Genomic DNA, 12,939 nt, shown 5'->3' with positions numbered 1-12,939 from the left:
GATGATCTCTGTGACCTTGCCGTCTGTCGGGCTGGCCTTGAGTCCGGAGCCCTAAATTACTGTAGGTAAGGACAAGAAGCAAGTAGCAACAAGGCCAGCTTGCTGCAGTCTCTTTGTCTCCTGTTGAATTCTGGTCCCTTTAGTTTGGAAACACGTGCTTTACCCTTTCCTGCCCTGCAGGTGCCGGGAAGCCCCACTGCCCCGTCCCTCGTCTCCCAGGAGGCGGGAGGGCGGAGCTGGGGGACCCCCCGCGCTGGCTCTGCGCCCGCCGAGGCCCCGAGGCCGAGCATTCTGCCAGGAGAGCTGGCGGGGGCCCAACGCGGTCTCCGCGGCCCCAGTCCCCGGTCCTCTCTGCCCCGTGAGGCCGAGGCCCCCAGCTCCTCCCCGGCCTGCACCGGGGATTGGGGTCGGTGGGTGTGGACCGTGCGGCGTTTCCGGCGCTGTCCCCACACCGGGGGGCGGCGGCCCCACCAGGAGCTTTGGCTTTGTGATCGCGCAGACCGGCCACCCGGCTCCTGTGGATGGAGCGAAGGCGGCACCGAGTCTGACTTTAACACGTGGGGACCCTGAAGGTCCCTGACTGCTCCAGGTGGCTCTGGGTCCCTCCCGCAGGTTCTTCCCCCTGCCTGAGCTTTGCCTACAGGCCGAAGGGTCAAAGACTGCCCAGCTCTACAGGCTGTCCCACCCCCACGAATAGTGACGATGATGATGATGATGGTGATGGTGATGGTGATGATGATGATGATGATGATGATGATGATGATGATGATGATGGTAGCAGGGCAATTCTAATACGCCAGGCAGCACAAGCACCTCACACACAGCGTGGCCGCAGCACGTGCCCGCCAGATGCAGTGAAGGAAACAGTTTTTTTACTTCCAATTTACAGATGAGGAAGTTGGTGCTGAAGGGCGAGGAGCTTATCCCAAGTGACTCTACAATTACACAGCGGGCTGGGGTCACACCCAGGGCTGCCTGGCTGGCGGGGCTGGCAGGGCCATACCGTCCTCCTTCTGGGCTTTGCAGGCAGATGGATCTAGTGCCAGGCCCAGTTCTATCACTTCAAGACCTTGGGGCTTCTTCTCTGGAAAAGGAGGGATCTGTGCACATTTAGGCTTTTCTCTGGGGAAGCCCCATCCTTGATTAATCGAAGTAACACCACCTCTGTTGGAAGCGTCAGGCTCCTGTGTAAGGGCAGGCTGAAGAAAGGAGATGTGAAACCCATTGACGGACATGGGCTCTCACACCCTGGGGCTCTACAGCCACACCCCATGCAGCCTGAGGCCTTTCACTCTACATAATTCTGTGCTTTAAATGGCTGGACGATGTACTACACGGGAAGGTTATTCTCCCCCAGCCTCACTCTTCCTAGGGAGGGGGACACCTCTCCCCACCGGGGAGGACAGGGGAGTGGTCTCGGGTGCTTGGGTGGAGGGTGGGGAGCTACCTGCCGGCACTCCTGCAGGTCAGCGCGAGGGACCCTCTCCCTTTGGCTAAGACGCGCTCTAGCTGCCAGAGCACCCCCCGTGGACCCCCCGTGGTGGGCAGGCAGCAGGTAGAAGCAAATGGGCAGTGGTTTTGAACCTTGGTTCTCCACGTTCCCAGCCAGACCAAGTGACTCTCTGCCCGCCCATCACCCCACTCACTCGATTGGTAGTAACTGCAGGTATGCAGGGCTCTCAGTGAAGTCTACTGAGCACAGACGATGTGCTGGGGCCTTTGGGAAGGGCTGACATTCAGCATCCTGAGTCCCATTCCCCGGGAGAACTAGGCTCAGGGAGACTGAGTGGGCTGTTCAAGAGAAGATCCCGCATCTGGAAAAAGGTGGCCCTGGGATTCGCACCCAGACTGACCACAAAACCTGTGTTCTTCCCACTGTCCAGTCCTGCCTTACTGACTCTGCGGGAGGGGCCACCTGTTTCCACTGCGTATTTCTACCCAGCTCTTCCCTCACTGTTCCTTCACACATCCTGTCCTCCTGCCATCCTGTCCTCCTCCCATCCTGCCATCCTGCCATCCAAGAAGCATTCATGGAGCCTGGGCCAAGCCCCGGGGCTGCAGCAGCGAATGTTGACATAACTTTCAATACGCTGACAGGTTAACTCACCAGCTTGTAGACCCGTTAAAAATCACACATGCTTGTTTATTTCTCAGCTCCGTGTCAACTGACTAAACCATGTTTCAGTCCCTTAGGAAGTTTCCAGCATCTTATTCTAGTTTTATAGCTATCTTATTTTTCTAGGGGAAAAATGCACATAGAATGGTTATGCTGCCGTAACTCAGAAACCTCCTTAGGTAGTATTCTTTGGATTGATTTACCTTGCCTTTGATATTTGTTTAAATATTGATATCTGTTATAGTACATCATCTAGATGGGCCATTGCAGTATTGCTTTACACTGATCTGACCTCAGTAGTAACTGTTTTCTGTTACTAAGCTGTGTGCTTTTCTGATGATGGAACGTGGTATGTACTCAACGTAGAACATTTGGACAATATAGAAAAGCATGAAGGAGAAATGAGTAGTCCCTTCATTCCAAGATAATCAGCTAGCAACTCAATTATTGTTTTTCCAATATGTATATCTACAAAATGAAATTGGGTTCACACGCTATATACTGCTTTGTATTTGTTTTATTTTTTATAGTTTCAGCTGTATATGACTGTACACTCAATTTCAGAAATAATGAAAATCCAACACTGCTGGGAGTCCTAAATGGAAAGAAATATCACGCAGATTTATACGTTAGGTAAGCTGGCTTCGTTTCCTTTCCAGAAGGTAGGGCGCCCTCCCCAAATAGATAAATCACAAATGACCTGCAGACCTTCTTCCAGGGGAATGTATGAACGTATTAATAATTTCTTGTCTGCAGTCTGTACTAAATGGAATGTGTTCACAGTCATGTTTATATTAATAGAGACTCGTGCACTGATGTAAATAAGTAGGTGAAGCCTCTTCCCAGATACTTCGTGACTCTCTCTCACCAACTCATTCTCATCAAAGAGCTCAGGTCCGACAAATGACTGTATTTTACAGCCATTTTTGAGACTGAGTGTGAGAGTTTATTTTATTGACCCCCTTTCTTGGAGGATGTGTCTACTCCATAGAAACGGACACAGATAAGTGCATCTGTAATTTACAAAGAGGCCTCAAAGCAAATGGAGAACATTTCAGCAGCATCTCACTTATGTGTTATATTCCAAGCCAGGGAGCACAGAGAGGCAGGTGTCCTCCTTGACAGGTCTTTGTCTGAGTCATTGAATCAGGCTCTGGGCCATTCCCTCGTCGGCTGTGACTGCATGTGGGCCTGTATTTCCTCCCATATAGATGTGGATTTCCCCTCTTTTCAGTCAACTGAATTACCCCTCTGACTTCCACATTATCTAGACTACTACCTAAATAGAAGCCGAAGGATGGCAAGCATTGTTAGCTTGAACCTGTGTTCGGGGCACCCGGCACGGGCCTCCTCCTTGCTAGCTGCTCTCTACTTGGCAGGCGGATCCCTTTAGGAGAAGTCCCAGAAGATGAGGACAGGTGTGCGGCCTGGCTGCACAAGCTCTACCAGGAGAAGGTCAGTGCTACGGGGTGGGTTCTGCGCCATCTAAGGGTCCTTTTCAAGCGGCAGCTGTGGTGCTTTGGGACCTCCGGGAGTTGATGGTGGAGCGTGAGCCTCTCCCACCGGGCGAGACCTCACACCCTGGATGTTAATGACCCCAGAGCCGACGCTCTACTTGGCGACAGGGAAAAAAAGCGTTGCAAAATGTTTTTAAAGGGGCCTTCACAGAAAGAATGGAAGACTATTTCATGGGTGTAGTGGATTTCATGGGTGTAGTGGACAAAAGAGGAAGTTATGGCCCCAAGAGCCCTTTGTCCATTTTCCCGCCGCTGGTCTGAAGGCAAAATATTCTTGGGGGGTGTGGGTGCTCTCTTTGGCAAAGATGGCTCTGGGTCCGCAGTGTGGTTGCCTGTCTGGTCTCTAAAACATCACCAGCGTAAAAGCAGGACGAAGGCCCACACGGGTCCACCTGGGCCGCATTTGACTCTTTCAGGAATCGGAATTAAGAGGTTTTCAAGCTGGCAGTGGGTTTTCCGTTTACACTGAGGGCAAAGTGTAACACTTAACACGCCTTGGAAGAGTGGTGGGCTTGGCCCCAAGGCACGGTCCTCTTCAAAGGACACACTCCCAGGCCTGAGCCCTGGCTGATGCCTGGGAGGGCTGTTCCCAGAAGGCTCCCCCGCCCTCTTTGTTGACACAAAGAGGCGCCAGCTCTTTCTCTCTGTCCCCCCCTTCTTTTTCCTCTCCTTTTCTTCCCTTTCTACCCAGGGTCATAAGATAAATTTTATTTTGCTGAGCTGAACGCTGGGAAAGCCCAGTCAGTCCAGCTGTACGTGGGTCGCTCGGCCTCTGTGCCCTCCTGTCCAGTGCATTGGTGGCAGCTGCACACTGTGTGGACTCAGGGCACTTGTCCTCTGTCAACAGGTTCTCCTGCTCCTGTAGACTTTTGGGGTGCTGTTTCTTTCTAGGAAATACAGTTCCCAGTTCCAGTGTATAACATGCCACAGGATGATAACACGTGGAGACCAAAAAATGGACGCATCATTAACAAAGTCCCCTCCCTGACAGGCGGACTTTATTACAAAAGAAATAACACAGCCCAGAGAGGCCATAAACATTCTGCTGCTGGAGCTGACGTCTGGCCCTGAGCCAGGCGTCTGTGTCCCACCCGGCAAAGTCACAGGGATGGAGCCCGCGAGACTGGCAGGAGTCACAGTGGCCACCACGTCACTGGGGAGCAGTGGGGGTCTTGGGTGAGGTTTAGTTTTCTAATCAAACCAGAGAAAAAGAAAACTCTGGAGTGAATACAAAGTTCAGAATCCTGCTGACTCCTAGAAAAGGGAGTACTTTTTCCTCTTGTTAGAGGTTACGGATACAAAATCTTGGCTTAGCAAATGTCTCACTGGAAATGAGACAGAAAAAGCATCCTCTGTTCCCCACTGTAACATTACAATAGAAAAGCACTATCAAGGCTATTAAGGAAAAGAATTCAAGAAAACTTGCCCATTTTTTACATGGGTGAATTTTATGGTATGTAAATGACACCCCAGTAAAGCTGGTGTTTTTTTTAAGGCACAAAAGTATCACCTCCTGTTTTAGTCCAATCAGGTTTCTGGAACAAAGTGCCACCCACAGGCTTGGTGGCTTATAAACCACAGAAACTTACTTCTGACATTCTGGAGGTTGGATGATCAGGAGTCAGAGATGAGGGTGCCAGCATGGTCAGTCAGATTCTGGTCCCAGCCCGCCATGTTGCTGTGTCGTCATGGTGGGAGGGCTGAGGGAGCTCTCTGGGGTCCCTTTTATAAGGGCACTAATCCCATTCATGGGGGCTCCACCCTCATGACCTAATCACCCCCCAAAGGCACCTCCTCCTAATACCACCATCTTTGGGGGTTACGATTTCAGTGTAGGAATTCAGGGGGTTAGGTGCAAATATCCAGTCCACTGCACCCCAGTTACCTAGTTACCAGGCTCCTGATGGCCCCGCTGGGATGAGAAAAGTCACCCAAGTTCTGGCCAGGAGGCAGAATGGGAGGCCTTGGCAGGTTAGGTGCCATCTCTCTGGGCATCCACACACTGTCACTTCCTGGGACGTCCTCCGTTTGGCCGACTGGCTGTGTCTCTCTCACCTCTTGAGGCTGGGAGCACCCTGCACATGGTACCTTGTCCTACAATTACTTGATTGTGTGATTTCCCTGAGACCCGCCAGGCTGGAGGGGCAGCCGGGAAGGGGCTGCAGAGTAGAGCCCCTGAAGTGCCCAGGATGGGCCAGGGGCTCTCCTTCCAAAGCAGCCCTTTGAGGACTCATGTTAATCATGACCTTGAGTGGTCAGAAAATCGCATCACCTAGTACATCCTGATCGGGAAAGAAGTAAGACAAGTACTTTAGACATCTCTATCTCAAGTTGTTAGAGGGAAAATTAAGCACTTAAGGTATACGTTTTGGGTGTATGGACGCTTGTTTTCCAGAAAACTCAACTAACTCTCTGGAGAACTGGGCCACGACGGGGTGAGCCAGCCACGCAGGGCCGCAGATGCTCTTTGTTCGCTGTCGGCCCTGGGAGCATGTTAGGGTATTTGAGTCGAGCTGGGAGACCCCCCCACCCCCACCCCTTGGCCATTTACCGGGTTCAGGAGGTTCCGGCCCAGCGGGCCGCCCGGCCTCATCGCGGGGAGGGGTGGGGGGCCCGGGGGCGGGCGGGCGGCGGGAGGTCAGGCGGCCGTCTGCCCACAGGACGCCCTCCAGGAGGAGTACTCCCGCACGGGCACCTTCCCCGGGACGCCCATGGTGCCCCCGCGGCGGCCCTGGACGCTCCTCAACTGGCTGTTCTGGGCCTCGCTGCTGCTCTACCCGTTCTTCCGCTTCCTCGTCAACATGGTCAGCAGCGGCTCCTCCCTGACGTTGGCCAGCTTCGTCCTCGTCTTCTTCGTGGGTGAGTGCGGGGCCAGCGGGGCCTGGGCAGAGGCGGAGCATCTGCGGGAGGGGCAGGGAGGACGGGGGCACCGTGCTGTCTGTGAGCACAAGGCCCGGCTGCAGATCCCGCAGGCGGACAGGCAGAAGCTCGAGCCGGGCCCGGAAACCCCAGCCTGGAGGGCTTCCGCCCGGGCGCCCCCTCCCCGTGCGCATGCGCCCCTTGCGCCTGCAAGCCCCGCCGGGGACCAGGGACGAGCTCCGTCCTCCCCGGGCTCTGCTCATCAGCAAGAAAACTATTTCCTGGGTCCTAGCAGGAACCAACAAAGGCGCTTTGCTATTCAAAGTGGGTCCAGGCCTTTTTGGGGAAGTAAGTGTGGGTGCGTCTCCTCGGCTGCCACCGGCGCTGAGTGGCGATGTTGCGTAACTCAGTCTTTTCACTCATCCCTACGGGCTTTATTTGACCCGTATGTGGTTTCAAACGACGGACGTTTCTCCATAGCCCCAAGCTTCCCTGGGCACTGCCACTTGTGTTTGAAGTGGGGCAGCCAGTGACCACTGTGCACGGCCAGTGTGCAGCTCGGCTGGCCGGGGGTCCAGGGGAGCTGTGGTTGCCAGGCCCCCAGTGGGATGGGGATGGAGGATTGGACCCAGCCTTTCTGCATGCAGTAGCAGGAAGGCGGAGACGCAGACCGCGCCCTCTGGAGGAAGCTGGGGCTCCTTGCAGATGACGGCTGGGGAGGGCTGCCCGGGTGTGTGGTGAGCAGAGGCCCAGCACTCTCCCTGGGAGACATGGGGCGTCTCCAGCTTTGGAGGAAGTGACTGCTGTCTCCCCAAGACCTCATCACCCGTGAGTCCGAGCCCTGCTACGCTTTGCCCGGAATTGCTCTGTGTCTTGGTCCTCTCACGAAGCCTTTTTGCACTGGAGTCCGAGGTTCACTCTCCACAGTGTCATCAACTCCACTGCACAAAGTTCTAATGCTGGGGCAGGGGCTCATGTCCCAGCCTGTTTGGAGTTGGCCCCAGGCTGGAGGCAGCCCACTGTAGCTGACCCACGGGCTCCATGAGCCCCACACGCTGGGCGGACTCTCCGTCCCAGTCGGCTCCCCGGTCTGACAGTTCACAGTTTCAGCCACTCCCCATCTATCCACTTTTACATGCGTGCTGTAAACAGACTGTTGCCAGGCCCCGTGTTTGGTGCTGGGCACACCAAGGTGATTGAGATAGACGTGGCCCCTGTGCCCAAGGAGCTCACCGTGTGTGTCGTCTCCAGAGGGAGCACTTAAACTGCAGCTTCTGAGCACTAGACCATGTTTTCCAGCCTCCCAGTGGTTAAACCGGGCTCTGGTGTGCATCCTACACTTTCTCTGCTTGGGCCAAATCCTGCTGTCGGAGAAAAGGCAGGCAGGGACTTTGCTTGTCTGCTGCTCTAAAACTTGCACCAAAAGCAATGCTGGGACATGCTGGGCGCTAAACGGGAATTTGAGCTGCTGCATTGTCCAGGGCCTGGTATGTCCTTCATTAAGCCTTGCTGAAGGGTGCTTGTAAGTTACTGCACTGCAGTCACCAAAGAGTCCTCTTTGCCTTAGGGATCGGCCCAGGAAGCAGAGGAATTCTGCAAGCCCCTGGGTACAGCGGGGTACAGCGCACCACGTTGTGTTCACCTCCAGCACCGAAGGATTAAAACTTGCCACTGGAACAGCCTTGCTCTGTTTTAGTGTCCCCTAGTCCAGTTAGAGCCCGGCACCCATGCTCAAGGGTAACTGAGGCAGGGATTATGAAGTGCACCCAAGTCAGCCAGCTCTCAGCTGATGCTTGAGATTTACAAAGCTCCCTTCTTTGGTTCCCGTCGGGCAAATCACACCGGAGTCCCTGCGGGCTTCTAACCTGCCCTTCCTATTTCCGCAGCTTCCGTGGGGGTCCGATGGATGATTGGTGTCACAGAAATTGACAAGGGCTCCGCCTACGGCAACATGGACAGCAAACAGAAACACAGCGACTGACCCAGGATGCACCACCACCCAGAGGGGACCCTGGGGGACTGGTGGACGCGGCCATCATCCTTGGAGGGACCCAGTGATGGAGCTGGGTGAGCCCCTGCTGCGGAGGCAGGGGCACGGTCTCAGCGCCAGATGGGGAGGAAGATGTGCTTAAATCCTTTCCCCCCGTGCTTCAGTGGGCTTCGGTTCTCTTTCTTTCCGTGTGAGTCTGTGCGAGCGTGTGTATGTGCGATGAGAAAGAACACGTGTGAGTGAGAATGAGGTGCGGGTGAGTGTGATCTTTCAGAGGGTACTTGAGGTGCAGGGGGAGGGCAGAAATGGGGAACACTGGGGGAGTTCCCTTCCATCCTTTGGTGCTGAGTTTTCTGTAACCCTGGATTGCCACAGACAGAGTGCAAGTCACTTTAGGTAAGATGACTAAATTATGCCTCCAAAAAAGAGAAAATTAAAGTGTATGGCTCCTGTGTGGTGTGTTCACACAGCCCGCTCCCTCCTTCCATTCAGCCCCTGCCTTACGTTTTGGAGTCTGGACCACGGTGCTCTGGAGGGCGCTCACAGGAGGGGTCTGGGGGGAAGAGGGCCCGCGGGCCGGGGTGGCTAGACGAGGTGGGTTTGCAAACGCAGGAGCCCGCGAGTGTCTGCGTGGAGACGGCAGGAGCCAGGAGGCTAGCTGAGCCGTGTCCGCAGGACACGGCGACGGGGCCCCTGGGCGGCGGCGATGGTTCCCCAGTCTCCCTGCAGTGGAGTCTCTGGCCTAAGTCTTGAAGATGTGCCCAGCTTCCTGAAGAACCTCATCTTGAAGCCGAACATTAAAAGAAAGCCTGGGCGTTCTGCAGCGAGTTGAGAGATGACGTTACAACCTCTGCTCATCTCGGCAGCAAGCAGAAATTGGTCCCCAAACAAAGGCAGGCTCACTTTAACAGAGGACCACGCTGGAGCCCAGGAGCTCCTCTGAGCAGGGTCAGGCTGAGCAGACACTGTGGTACGTGGTCCCCCTGGGCTTCTGCTTTCTTTCTGGAAGCCCAGACTGCCACGATGCGGAAGAGTTCTGCTCCTTGGCATCTAGGACGGTCTTTGGAGTCATGGTCCACGTGCAGGATTTCAGCAAACTGCTGCCAGTCAACAGACGCCAGATGCAAAACAAGAACAGAGAAAAGCAGTAATATTTCCGGAGGAGAACAATTAGATACCAGACACCATGTGATCTCAGAGGCCAAGACGCCACAGCAGTGGGTGGGCTTGATTGATGGATATGTGCGCTGAGCTGGAGAAGCCTTTCTCCCTGGACTGCCCCATGCCACCCGGTACTTACCTCCTAGTTTGCTGCGATTATGTAAGAAGGGATGAACGGTCCCATATAAAAGTTGGCCAAATACTATTTAAAGGCTTATTCTATTCCGAATCATGTCCCACGTTTGCTCTTAGCCACTGAGCGCTTACCAAGCACAAGTGAAGTTACAAGAGGGTTTAAGAGAAGCTCTCTGCTTACGGGACCACTGATACACATCAGCAGAAGTGAAAAGGGGAGCATCCTGGTGTAGTTGTGGGAAGAGAGCGTCGGTGAGGCTGGGCTGAGTGGACTCTTACTGGAGTCCCCGAGGGCAGGGTGGGGCCTTTCCCGCCCTGCCTAAGGCCACGTGCATAAAGCCACATGCCAGTTCCAAACGCTGCCTCCCCTCAAGAGCAGAGCTCTGTGGGCAGCAGCCCGGGGATAAGCACTTCAGGTGTGCACCCGTGTTCCTGTGTGTCGGCTCACACCTGGGCCGTTCTACCCTGGGGTCTCCTAGCTCCATGGGAGAAGACAGAGTACAGCAGTCAGAAGCACTGGCCGTGCTCCGAGCTACAAGGTTCACCCTTATGGAACCCTGCAGCTACGTCCCTGTAAGGCCTTGTGCGAGCCATTTTACCTCTGTTTTCCCAACTGTAATATGGGGGTGATAACACCTACCTCCTGGATTGTCTCAAGGGTGAAATGAAGCAGTATATGTGATCACATTTTAAGACTCCTAAAGCATTAAATAAATAAGGGGGAAAGCTTAGAAAGCTGCCTCCACGCTGCTACTTCTCAAAAATGCTCAGAAATTACCTTGGAGTGTCCAAAAATGTGTCCTTTTTCTCGGTGTCATCTTCCCATCCAACAGCAGTAATCTAAGTTCTAATAACACACCCACTCCTTCTGCCTGGAACATAAAAGGGACACATAGACATTTAACCTAAATTGGCTCTGGGACCAAACACAAAACATAACAAGCAAACAAACAAAGCTGCTCACCAGTGCAGACCTAAGGGTCCAGGTTGGAGGAAGGCGGGCAAAACATTCTCCTTAGGAAACCAGAGAGCGTGGGCTGCTGGGGAGAGATCCTAACGGCGTTTCAGTTGTTCGGCTCCCTCCATGAAAAGACATTTCGTTCGGTGGTACAGGGACGTGGTGTTCCTCCTGCCCGTTACCGTAATGGCAGAGACAAGCACCCCTCCCCGAATCCCTTCACCCTGTCCAGGTCTTGCCGATGCCACAATCTCTTCAGCAGAGAACGGTGCTGGTTCCCAGGGCGTTTACTTTTCTAAGAATTAAAAACCTGTGGATGTGAAGCCGGCTCTCTGTCCCCGAGCAGTGCGGGATGAAATACGAGCATCACATCCTGTCTGTCTGACATCTCCATCCCATGGCAGCTTAGGTCAGCCCTGCTCAGAGGCTGCTCTGAAACCCAATGTGGAAGAGAAAAATGCAAAGTTTCCTGCAGACTGGAGATCAGTGCAGGGTCCTCCCAGGTGTTAAGGGCCATGTCCGAGACCTGCAGCTTTGAGGCAGGGAGTTTAATGCACTTCTTCTAGGAACCAAGCCCATAAAGGGACTTTCTTTAGAAAACACCAACCACCTGAGATGAGTTTAAGGCAGGTGGACTAATTCTGTGACTGACATGGAGGAAAAGCAGATGCACGTTCGGAGCTAGTCGGCCACCTTGTTTACCTTTTGTAGCGAGACCACAGTTTGCCTTTTTCCTAGGATCACACAGTGGTACTGGAGTATCTCCTGACTGCTGTATTCTCTAAAGAAACCCTTGTTAAAAAAAAAAAAAAAAGTAGCTACTGATGAATGTGTTTTTCTAATATATGCTAAGTGGGTCTGAAAGACAGTGATTTAGATGTAATAGTATCCAGTAACTGTGCAGCCAAAACGTAGAAATAGCTGATGTGACAGACACAGACCAGACCCCGCTGGTTTCCGGTTTCTCTCCTGGTGAAGTGGAACAGTGGCCTGGCTGGTCCCCAAGCCAAACAGATTAGGCTTTCAGAGGCTTTAGGAACTTACTCGTAAACATGGACAGAAACGAGAAGGCATCCGTGGAGGGACCTGTTCAAAACAAGAGGTTTCATCCAGCACTGTCTAAAGCGCTAGTCAGACTTTGCTCAGGGCTGCCGGGTTAGAGCGGGAGGAACAAACCCTCTGGCGACCGCCAGTCTGCTGGGTGACACAGGAGGGCTGCCAGTGCCGCTCTTCCCTGCCACGGAAGCAGCGTGGGCCCCGACTGCGCCTGCCTGTGCCTGCAGCTGGCCGTGTACCGCCCCTCCTGCCCCAGAGCTCCTCGGAAGGGCACCCACCAGTGTGACCCTCCTGTTTACTCTGTGACACGTCACTCAGGTTGTCCTGTTCAGTGTCACCTCCTTCAGCAACAGTGTTTCCGACGCCTCAACCGTGCAGTTCCAGCGCGCTGTTTACAGAGCACAAAATAAAGAAGCTGGAACGCATGTGTTCACTGACGCGCTGGCCCTGCCTTCCTGCTACGGTGGGTGGGACGGGGCTGAGCTGCCAGGAGCTGCAGATCGGGCAGCCGGTCTTTCTCCAAACAAACAAGCAAGCAGTCTTCCCAGGGCCAGTCCCTCTGCCCTCCGAAACGACCCCGACCCCCTACAGAAGGCTGAGGGGCTCGGTTCTCACCGGGTCACCCGAGCTGCAGCGCCGAACCTGGCAACTACAGACGAGCGGGTGCCCCGAGCTCTCCGAGGCTGCATCTCACACTCCTGCATCCCTGGCGTGGGTTTTTGAGTATTTCCAGAGCTTCCAATAAATTTAAATGAAAACCAAGCACTTCGGATGCCCCGAGGCTTCCTGCCCTGCTACACTGGCATCCAAAGCACCGGGCGGACACCTGACAGGAGGCGGCTAAGCACACACTCCTGTTTCTCTTGATCTGTGACGTTTGAGACCATTCACAGCATTTGCCACCAACTGGTATCTGTTTATGACATTCAGCTGTTGGAAATGACCATTATTTTGGTCAGAAAGAGCAGAATATCAGAACTTCAGCTCAATAGCTAGTGTATGTCCCCTCAGAGTGTCACCTCCGCGGGGGCAGGGCGGGCTCCTGGGCCCCTCACACAGGGCCACAGTAAGGAGTCATGAAGGGACCCTGATTTACAGGCTTTAATAATCGAATTTCAATTGTCTTCTTTTGACTCCCTTTCCTAAA

The 12,939-nt window shown here is 54.0% G+C and overlaps 1 protein-coding gene across 2 annotated transcripts in view; it reads left to right on the top strand.

Moving 5' to 3' along the window:
- Positions 1-8,640, top strand: part of AGPAT4 (1-acylglycerol-3-phosphate O-acyltransferase 4) — a 73,128-nt gene extending 64,488 nt beyond the window's left edge. Inside the window, exons 5-8 of one of the 2 annotated variants that reach the window (XM_079716503.1) lie at positions 2,647-2,749; positions 3,496-3,571; positions 6,294-6,492; positions 8,379-8,640. In XM_079716503.1, coding sequence (XP_079572629.1) covers positions 2,647-2,749; positions 3,496-3,571; positions 6,294-6,492; positions 8,379-8,473 — 473 coding nt within the window. In that variant the 3' untranslated portion in view covers positions 8,474-8,640. Of the gene's footprint in view, positions 1-2,646; positions 2,750-3,495; positions 3,572-6,293; positions 6,493-6,562; positions 7,321-8,378 lie in introns of those variants that run through there. The other variant, XR_013811182.1, reaches the window with a different exon arrangement.
- The last annotated feature ends 4,299 nt before the right edge of the window (positions 8,641-12,939 follow it).

The sequence above is a fragment of the Hyperoodon ampullatus genome, assembly GCF_949752795.1.
Source record: "Hyperoodon ampullatus genome assembly, chromosome: 12".
NCBI classification, from domain to species: domain Eukaryota; kingdom Metazoa; phylum Chordata; class Mammalia; order Artiodactyla; family Ziphiidae; genus Hyperoodon; species Hyperoodon ampullatus.
Note: the sequence above shows the minus strand (reverse complement) of the source record. Positions and strands in the feature narration are given on the sequence as shown.